This window comes from Danio rerio, chromosome 7 (genome assembly GCF_052040795.2).
Source record: "Danio rerio strain M-AB ecotype USA chromosome 7, GRCz13ab, whole genome shotgun sequence".
NCBI classification, from domain to species: Eukaryota; Metazoa; Chordata; class Actinopteri; order Cypriniformes; family Danionidae; genus Danio; species Danio rerio.
In genome coordinates this window covers 22651625-22663128 of record NC_141027.1, presented here as the reverse complement: position 1 = coordinate 22663128, position 11504 = coordinate 22651625, and the positions used below count along the sequence as shown (strand labels likewise).

Here is an 11504-nt window from a genome sequence, read left to right as displayed (position 1 = left end):
TTGGTGAAGGAAAAATCATGGTTTGGGGTTACATTCCGTATAAGAGGGCGTACAAGAGATCTGCAGAGTGGATGGCAACATCAACAGCCTGAGGTATCAAGACATTTGTGGTGCCCATTACTTTACAAACCACAGGAGAGGGCAAATTCTTCAGCAGGATAGTGCTCCTTCTCATACTTCAGCCCCAACATCACAGTTCAAAAAAGCAAAGAAGGTTAGGGTGCTCCAGGATTGGCCAGCCCAAACACCAGACATGAACATTATTGAGCATGTCTAGGATAAGATAAAGGAGGAGGCTATGAAGATGAATCCAAAAAATCTTGATGAAATCTGGGAGTCCAGATGCATGATCCTATTATATTTTGGTGAAATACGCGTAATCTCGAGTCATTTGCCTTTTATATAAACCACTTCTGATACCAAATGATCAACTATTAGTCAACTTATTATTTGTTGTTCCTACTTCCTAAAACTTGGATCAGCAACAAGACTTTTGTCAGGTATTGTATACCTTTTAAAATGAAAACTAGTGTAAAAATTGCCTTCATGTGTTTAAAACATTTTGCTCTGCATTGAAGGATTTTTTTCATCAATTCTTTTCACTATTAAATACAATTTTCTTCTTAAAAGTACTGCTTATTAATAGTTAGTTAGACAGTACTAGAGGTTAAGGGTAGTTCCCCATCAGAAGGGGAACTTCAATGCCATGTGGAAACTTCCTATGGGGATCTCGTTAGAATCCAATCATTTGAAAGTGTATAAAAACGGGCCAATGAAATGGCAATGATTTGGCAGCGTCAGCATGCACAGTTGGCATCAATGGCGATTACACTTGACATAAAAACACTGCACATGCCCAGCTGAGGCATCCTTTTCACTTCAGAGCCTTTCACGAAGCCTCAGAGTCGTTGAGGGTTTCTCCAACTGTGTTGATGTTTGGGAGAAAGATGAAGGAGGCATTGAAGATGAATTCAAAGAATCTTGATGAACTCTGGGAGTCCTGCAACATTATTTCTGTTAAGTTACAAGACATCACACCATAAATAGAAATAACGAACTTAAAAAGATATTTTGTTGGTAATAATAAGTTTTTTTGCACAGTACTGTATATACAATACATATAAGATAAACTGTATTTACTCTTAAATATATAGCAATTAACGCAGGCGGGAACAAACTGTAAATTCTAACTCGTTGTTAATTCATGTTGGCTAACGCACTTCCGGATGTGACCTTTTTGTAAACAGCTATAAAGTGAATTGTGTAGTAAACTTACTTTTCAGTGCTAAAAGCTTCACATCGCAAGTTATATGTGTAGTAACGATTATAATTTTAGAAAAAACAAACAAACAATCATCACAGCAACTGATGTTTATTAATTTAGACTCCAGTCAACAGGCTTTAGACGTCTGTAAGCTAAGATGCTGACCGAAAGCAGGAATGGGCTGGAAATAAGAGTCAGACAAGTGCAACACAATGCCCTCTGGTCAATATCCCACTCAAACCTCCAAAGCGTTGGCTTGCAGAGTGACATCTGGCTAGCAGTTGTTTTCTCTCATCTTGTTCGTTGTGTAATTTATGCATGATTAGCTTTAATGTGGGTCGATCGACATCAAAGTTTTTAGAGGTAAATTTGTCCAACTGCTCAGCAGAGAAGAACCCATTATGCTTTTTACACAAATCACAAAGTCTAAGAGATGCCATCTCACAGATCTAATATACAAACATATTAGCCCTCGTGTAAAATTATAATTCTTTTAAAAATATTTCTTCATATTTTTCAACATATTTTAAACATAATATTTTTATAACTAATTTATAATAAAACAATTATCTTTGTCATAATGGCAGCATATACAGTAGTATTTCTCTAGGTATTTTGCTAGATACTAGTATTGAGCTCAAATGCGTAACTAGGTTAATTTGGTTAACTAGGCGAGTTTGGTAAATAGGCAAGTCATTAGACAACAGTGGTTAGAACCGTAGACAACTGAAACAAATAAGACTCCTTAAACAAACAGTATCCATTAAATTGCTGGACATGTATAGTTACATGATAGTTTTGCACATTATTCACTCTCTGCTAAATCTGGTTAAAAACAGTTCTTAACATTTAGACTTTTATGTATATAAAAAACACCTTTTTTATTACTATTAAATGCATAATTTATTCCTGTTTACATTATTTTAGTGCTGTTAAAATTAGTGCATTAACGCATGGGATTAATTTTAAATATTTATAACGAATAAAAAAAAAAAAGAACACAATTAACGCAGTTGCGTTTTTTTTTTAAATTTCCTGTTGTGGTCGACGTGTGTTCAACATGCAAAGAAATATGGATAAGATCAAGGAAGCACTTTTTGAAGGCAAATTTCAGTATAAAAAATTAATGTTGCATTATCAAGCTATCCAGCGTTTCCTCCAGAGTTTCATGCAATTTCAGGTGTTTCATTTTTAACTTTCGACTTCTGTTTTAATGGAATTTGATACCGCAAGGCGAATGGAAACAAAAACCTCAGCATTTCGTGACTCGTAAGTAAAAGTAAGAATTTCAATGTACAGGGAACCTGTTCCTTACTGTGCATATAAACACTTTGAATCCTTTCTTCAGATGAAATACTATTATAGGAAATACTGTGAAAATGTCCTTGTTCTATTAAACATCACTTTTGGGAGAGAGAAAAAAAAATTAAAGAAACAGTGTTTAAGAAGGAGATTTTCATAAACACCTTATTTAATGTTTATTCATGTCAAAGTACATAAAATAAAAAATAAGAAATATGAGGAACAACCATAAAGCATTTAAGAGCACACATCACACCAGGTAAACAACTCATATATTATGCATAAATATATTTTGCACTTTTTTTCAAAAACTTGTAGTCAGTAAATAAAAGTCTTGGTTTGTTTTTTCAATTAGATCTCTTCGTCTTACCAAGCGGGCTGCATTTATATGATCAAAAATACAGATTTAATTTTTTTCTTTTACAAATGTATTTTTTTCTAGTGAAGGTAAAGCAAATTTTGTGATGTAAAAAATGTGAACATGCAAAACTTGTTTTGATGAGATAAAAACAATGTACGGTATACAATGTTAGCATAATTTTAGCAAACAAAATTACCAGGTAAATTACCATGCCATAGCATATCTTCAGGACAACCTCCATTATTTGTACTGCAAAATAAATTGAAACTCAACCACTTATGAGTAAAACACTCACTGTGAAAGTCACTGGTGGATTGCAAATTAAACTTTCAATGGACTGTTGCCAATTGACCCTTCGCTAAGCCCTACCTTCCCTAGTTACTGTTACTTTGCCTGTCAAGCTTTCATGCCTGGCACTTCAGTTACAATATGTATGCGCCGGTGTCAGACATTGCCAGGGATATAATTAGTCATTTTTGGCGAACAGGTGAGATATGTGAGAAAGCCAGACAGAAAAGGACTGCAGTATGCATTACAGGGGTATATTCATGACATAATAGGCAACCGGTCAGAAAATAACTTAATCAAAATTGAAGCTAGGTTAGCCGAGCCGCCTCATACACTGATCATTCAACAGTTTAACTCATGCACTGCAGGATAGGGGAAATTTAAAAATTATCTAATAACAACTAATTAAACCATGATTTCCCAATTTTAGCCAAAAAAAGCCTGATAGACTAATTGTTGTGTAATGAAATATAGCGTTACTAACTGACGAGGAAACACGCATAGACAGTGCTTCTACATAATTCATTCAGAAACAGCCAGAAAGAGGAAACTGGTGGATTTGTGCAGAATATTAGCATCATTGACCCAAAACAATGTGTTCCTTTAACTGTGAGCAAATATTAATCGGACACGATATATAAAAGCAGACACTAACCCGGTATGACGTTGTCACCTATGACTAAATCTACAAAAGACTGACGAAAACATTGCTAAATTGTAGCTCTGACATGGACCCGAGGGATATAAATGACTGAAAAAATCTCGGTTTTGTTCTGTTTATCTGTCATTTTAAATATTCGTAGTTTAAAACAGATGGAAATATGATTGCTATTAGTATGACAACTATGGCAAGGGCCAAAGAGTAATTGAGTTTTTAATGTGATGTATGTGATGACAGTGAATGTATTCGTGTTGCCTGTTTGTTTTGTGAATGTGTAATGAGAACGCTGAAGTGGTCAGTGGCGCCTGCCGCCATACGGCTGTACGGATTGTGCGCACCTACCATGAGAGGGCATGAATGAATGCTGCTTATTTATTTATTACATAATTTAAATTGATTAGTAAACAGTATACACTACGATATATTGACAAACCAAGAAAGATCGAGAATAAATAAAGGTGTGCGTTTGTGTATTTTAAAGTGTGTAAGTACTTGCATGGTGGGAGATGGGTAAAGAAATCTATTGGCTTTAGTTTTGTTTGTGGTTTTTTCGCACCACAAAAATTACAATTCAGATAGCTATTATTTGAAACAAAGTTCAAAATGAGCAAACTCTCTTTAAAATAGCTAAACTTAATTGAGACATTTGCCAAAAGGCCTAAACCAATGAGACAAATATTGCTTTCCCACATGGGGCGACCCCAGTCTCATTGGCACCTGAGCCGGGGAAACTCCAGGCCCAGCCAGTGTCTCATTCATCAGACAATTCTGATCGAGCTGCGCAACCTCCTCGCATGGAACTGCTATACCGTTCAAGGCATTTTAAACAATTTCAGAAATAAGGCACGATGGGGCGGGGTGGTGCTGGATATGTGCGTACCTTTGAATAAAATCCTGCAGGCGCCCTTGGATGTGGTTGTGTGGTAAAGCCAAATTTAAATTGCCACTTGTGGAAAAAAAAAGAAAGTAAATGGATGAATTTAAAAATGGAAATATATTTAAGCAAAGTCTGAACAATTTGAAATCTGAGACTAATCAATAAATTATAAATTTTCTTCCAGTAAAAAGGATGATACATACAGATGAAGTCAAAATTAATAGTCGCCCTGTATATTTACTTCCCCAATTTCTGTTTGACAGACAGATTGATTTTTTTCAACACATTTCTAACATAAGACTTTTAATAACTCATTTCTAATAACTGATTTCTTTTTTTGCCATGATGACAGTACATAATATTCGACTAAATATTTTGTTAAGATACTAGTATTCAGCTTAAAGTGCAATTTAAACGCCTAACTAAGTTTATCAGGTTAATTAGACAAGTTAGGGTAATTAGGCAAACCATAGTATAATGATGGTTTGTTCTGTAGACAAAAAGAAATATTGCTTAAGACAGCTAATAATATTGACCTTATTTTTAATATTTAAACTTATTTTATTCTAGCCAAAATCAAACAAATAAACTATCTAGAAAAAAAAATCTTGCTCTGTTAAACTTCGTTTGGGAAATATTTGAAAAAGAAAAAAATTCACAGGAGTGCTAATAAATCTGACTTCTACGGTATATCTATTGACTTAACAAAGGAAATATATTGTGAATAAATTAGTGCTCTTGTTCTTACACTAAAACACCATAAATGTCAACATGTGCCACTGTTTTTAAAGTGAAAAGTTCAAGACAACGCTTAGGGAAATGGGTCAGTTGGTGTGGCATTGAAGCTGGCATCAGTAAAAATTCCCAGCGTCCCAAGAGTGGTAAAAATCACAAAAATCCAGAGGAACAGTCTGTCGGCCACCATAGCAACATACTGCCAGTCCTCCTTCAACTGAGAGCCAGAAAAAAAGACAAGAACAGAGGATGAAAAACAAAACACAAAAGGAGGAAGGTGATAGAAAACAGTAAAGGGAATGAGGAGATTTAAAGAACACACATACAAAAGCAGGAAATGTTACAGACAATTTGGGCTAAAAATGACTTACAGCCTCATAATCTTTCTCGGCCTGGAGCTGCTCTGCGATGTAAGTGATGGCCTCCACGGCAGTCTTGAGTTCTGGAGGAAGAGTGAGGTAATGACTCGGGCCGTCGATGAACTTCCTCAGGTCGGTGCACTGACCGTCAGGCTGGTATCTGCACCACGAGAATGAGGAGGCAATATTACTGTTGATTTATCATCACTGATTTATTGAGCATGCTTGGCATTATTTTGTGTGTGAACTGCCTATAAATGAACTCTGTACGAGCATGCAAACACTCTGACGAATGCTTAACCAATGCATTGTAAGCACAAGGTCATGTTACTGTACATACTTTTACTCCAGTATAGTGGCAGTTACACTCAAATGTTTGTGCAACAAAGTAGTGACTGGTGCTCACATTTATTCACATTTTAACTTGATTTCTTTTCCAAAAAAGTGTGAAAAACTGGAACAGCATTACTAAACATTCAATTCCTAATATGCAGCTAAGAGTTATGATTACAATATGTAAAACTGACAGCACTATTCCTTTCAGAAAGCATGACAGCAGATGTTTGGTACTCCAGCCACATTTATTTACATAAAGTACTGTCAAAGTTTTATCTATTAAAGTATTGTACATTTTATTATTATGTAATCCATAAAAGTGTCTATGTTGCTTCAAATGGATTTTAACAAATTGAAAATAACTCTGTGGGATTATATTTCTCATGGACATCTGACTGTAATTGACACAGATGAGTAAACGGACTGAAGAACATTTTAATATCAAAGAAGTTGTAGTCTAAGAGCCACGTCTAATAAATGTGCTGTTTTCCACCAAGGCAACCCGGGGAGCCAAATATAATTTGGCAAACTGGCAGTGGGAGGAGTTATACAAATCAAAACAAAGAAGGATATTCCGTTAATGAACAACAGAGGTTTGATTAGCAGCAGACAGAAACAAATGACAGCACTCAAAGTCGGATGACAAGCGAGGTCACTAATGTCAATAATGCACAATGAGACAGGCGATGGTCAGGGCAGGCAGCAGAGAATCACAACAGTAAACAGTAGTGTCAGGGCAGGCGATGAAGAAGCAAAAATCAGGCAAACAGTCCAAGTCAGCAACAAATAAACAGTCGGAGACTGTAGGAAAATGCTTAGACTTGAGCACAGAGCAAATCAAGACTTCTCACGGTGTGACTGGAGAAATTGACTTATATGAGAGTACAATGAAGGCTTGTGGGAATTGTAGTTTGTACAGTTCTGAATTCTGGCGAGCGGGGCCTATGCCGGTTGGTGAGGGGATTACAGTAGCTGGGACAGAGTTGGTGATAATTCCTGCCTGATCTCACAAAGAAATGTAACTTTTTGTCAATTTAGTAACCAATTTGTACGAATTTGTATGAAAATGTATGATTTTTTAGAAAGAGACATGGCACAAAACCTCACCCCTAAACCAAACTGTAACTGGCAGGTGAGCCAATCGTACTGAATTGTATGAATAAGCTTGTATGAATTTATCTGAACTAAAATTAAATAAAAAATTTACAAATTGTGGTGAGATAATGTTAGACACGGCACAGACATTTTCAAAGAAGAATAACTGACTTTATTATTTCTTCATGTTTACTTAGCATGTTTCTTAAATATCTGCAAACATCATCTTTTGTAAGCTGTATTTTATGCCTTAGAAGAGTCAAAAACAAAAACAATTGAAATGAAGGCACACTCTTTTACTAATTATTATTATTATTATAATTATTTAACAACAACAACAACAAAAACAATTTGGGATAAACCAGGGGGATATTCCAGAAAGGTGGGTTAACTTACAATTTAGTAAATTATAACCTCTAAACCAGCATACCATGAGTATGTCAGTTCCAAAACACCTGAGAAGAGTTAGTTCAATCAACCTCCTGAAGATACACAGTGCATACTTAAAGGCATTTTCAGTAAATCGCTGAACTCACGAGTCACCATAGAAAGTCACGGTGAGAAAAAAAGGGCAACGTACTTTATAAAGGGGGAGTTGGAGGTGTTAATGTTGGCGTACAAAGAATTAAAGTCGATTATACTGAAAAAGAAATACAGCTGCATCAACAAAAGAAAGAAATATAAGAAATCAATAAGGAAAACGTTTATTCAATTGTACATGCTCCCCTACCCTTTTATTTTAATAAAAAATAAACTTATCTTATAAATCCTTTTTGAGTATGTTATATAACCTTTTATGCATTTACTTGTCCTGGCAATAATTCCTTAAGGCTACAGTAATAATGCATATGGACTAGTATATGGCTTAAAGAAATGGTAATCCTTCTGAAGCTAGATGACCTCTGTTCAAAGTCAAACTAATCTAAGAAACATTCGTCTAAAAGGTAATATTTGATTACTGGAGCTATGTATTAAACAACTCCGAGGAGCTGCTCAGTCCCCTAATAAAGGCTAATCAGTGGTTGAATTGCCCTGACACAAAAACAAAGAGCTGCACTGAATGTTTTCTGTGGTAACGTCAGTTTAACATTCTTTAGAATGCGTTAACAAAACAATTATGATTTCCTTTAGCTTCCAGTATAATGCCAAAATTACAGCTGAAGTAAAAATAGTTGGCTATGCTACAGACATTCTTCAAAATATCTATATTTGTGTAAAAAAAAGTCAGGTTTACAATTACCCAAGACAACAGAATTACCCTTTTAGGTGAACTATATCTTTAAATATTCATACTGCAAAGTTTAAAAGTTGACTTCACCAAGTTTCTCAGATTGTTTCAGTAAGTTATGAACACAGTCTGAAACCTCAGGCAGCAAGTCTAAATCCGTGGTGGATCACATTACTTTGTCCTTGAGAAAAGGGTGCAAGCGTTTAAAGCTTTAGAATGTATTGGTATCTGTGTCCTTCCTGCTGTGCGAGTATGCGCACCCACATAATCCCAAATCAGAGAAAGAGGAGGCTTCACAAAAGACCTGTGTCAAGGTGACCCATATCCCAATGTGGGGCACAGATCATATTAACTCACTCTTTCATTTAGTCACTCAACCATTTGATCACTCACTCACTCACTCACTCACTCACTCACTCACTCACTCACTCACTCACTCACTCACTCACTCACTCACTCACTCACTCACATTGTCATTTAACAATTTCATCACTTTATTCACCCATCAGCTATTTCATTTAGTCACTCAACCATTTCATCATCACTTACTCTTTCATTTAGTCATTTAACAATTTCATCACTCATTCATTCATCCATCCATCCGCTATTTCATTTAGTCATTTAACCATTTCATTACTCACCCTTTCATTTATTCACTCAACCATTTTATTACTCATTCACTCTTCCAATATATATTTTTGTCACCCAACCATGTCATCACTCACTTATTCATTGTCACTCATCCATTTCACCACTCACTCACTGACTCACTTAGTCATTCAACCATTTTATCACTCATTCAATCATCCACTCATTTAGTCACTCAACCATTATTTACTCACTGATCTGCCATTTCAGTCACTTAACCATTTCATCACTCATTCATTCATCTGCTATTTCATTTAGCCAATCAACCATTTTTCACTCACTTTCATGTATTCACTCAACCATTATCTCACACTCACTCATCCACAATTTCATTTAGCAACTCAACCATTTTATCACTCTCTTTCATTTATTCACTCAACCATTATCACACACTCACTCATCCACTATTTCATTTAGTCACTCAATCATTTTATCACTCACCAAGCCACTACTTAATTTAGTCACTCAACCATTTCATCACTCAATAAAACTTTTTATTTTAGTCACTAAACTATTTCATCACTCACTTATTCATTCAGTCAGTCACACACTCAGTTTAATCACTCACTCTTTCATTTAGTCACTCAACCATTTAATCACTCACTTGTTCATTCAGTCACTCAACAGTTTAATCACTCACCCTTTCATTTAGTCACACAACCATTTCATAATCACTTACTCTTTCATTTAGTTAAACCATTTTATCACTCACTTAATCATCCACTCATTTAGTCACTCACTCACTGATCAACCACATCATTTAGTCACTCAACCATTTCATCATTCGTTCATTCATTCATTCATTCGTTCGTTCGTTCGTTCATTCATTCATTCATTCATTCATCCACTATTTCATTTAGTCACCATTTCATCGCTCATTCACTCTTTCATTTACTCTCTCATTTACTCTTTCATTTAGTTAAACCATTTTATCACTCACTCACTGATCAACCACTTAATTTAGTCACTCAACCATTTCATCATTCGTTTGTTCATTCATTCGTTCATTCATTCATTCATCCACTATTTCATTTAGTCACCATTTCATCGCTCATTCGCTCTTTCATTTACTCTCTCACTCACTCTTTCATTTAGTCACTCAACCACTTCATCACTAACTCTTTCATTTAGTCAATCACTGCATAAATCCTTCTCTCTATTTCTTTCTTTTTCCTCCAAATCCCAGCTTTCATGCGGATGGTGCCACCATCGTGAAATCCCTCAAATACGCTGATGAAATGCTTATTGCTGCTGATGTGTTGCATTGCCTTTTTGTGAATCTGTTCACTAACATCTGTTTCATTATAAACCCCCCTGCCCTCTTTCTCTTCCCCCTCATCCATTTCTTTCAGATACTACACCTCCCCATCCCAACACAAGGGGTCAGTGTGGCTCTTCACTCCCATCAGCGCTCATCTCTCCACTTGTGTATTCAGGTGCTGGTTCAGGAGCTCATTTCAGGTAGTCTGTGGTTCCCCTGTGAGCTTGGGTGACCTGAGTGGAACCCCATTAGACTGAGACATACGTTAATGCCAAGCTGAGAGCAGAGAGAGGATTGGGAGAAGAGAGCAGAGGAAAGCTTTAGCCTAGTAGAGGAGTGTGTGTTAAGGCGGTTACAAATATTCTGGACCCAAAACTGCACTAAAATATTATAGCAGAGATGGCTTAATCAATCAAAACCTGTCGTACTGTGTTCAGAGATGCCAGATTTTTAAGAATCTTAAAGTGAAAAGAATATGCTATTGTTGAATGCATGTGCAGAATGTAACCCAGGGTCATTGGAAATACATACTAAAGCCTCCATTTTTGTGTCCCAACATACTTCAACATACATTTGACAGAAATTTCTAGGTAAAATGAATGCTATGGGTTAGCATGACTGAAATAGCTTGTCACTTTTCACACTAATGATATTTACAGGGACATATTATTGTTTGCTCGATTGCTCACTTTGCACACTGTTGTATTTGTGATGCAGAGCATAGATGCTTTAATGCACAGGTGTCAAACTCAGTTCCAAAAGGGCCGCAGCTCTGCACAGTTTAGTTCCAACCCTAATTAAACACACCTGATCAAACTTATTGAGTCCTTCAGGCTTGTTTGAAACGTACAGGTAAGTGTGTTGGAGCAGGGTTGGAAATAAACTGAGCAGCGCTTCGGCCCTCCAGGAATTGAGTTTGACACCCCTGCTTTAATGGGTCACGAAACACCAAAACACATTTTTTTAGATGTTGACAGTCATATACATGTCCCCTGTTGCTAAGACATGATTAGGACACTTATATATTTCACTAAAAAGTGAAAATTGGTTGTTTTTACATTGTTTATAGAAAATTTGTGCGTCCGGTTT

The 11504-nt window shown here is 36.0% G+C and overlaps 1 protein-coding gene across 1 annotated transcript in view; it reads right to left on the bottom strand.

Moving 5' to 3' along the window:
• Positions 1-5564: 5564 nt before the first annotated feature.
• Positions 5565-11504, bottom strand: part of chrnb1 (cholinergic receptor, nicotinic, beta 1 (muscle)) — a 33713-nt gene continuing 27773 nt past the window's right edge. Inside the window, 2 exon segments of the mRNA NM_001253810.1 lie at positions 5565-5705; positions 5860-6007. Of these exon segments, the coding sequence (NP_001240739.1) occupies positions 5565-5705; positions 5860-6007 (289 nt within the window).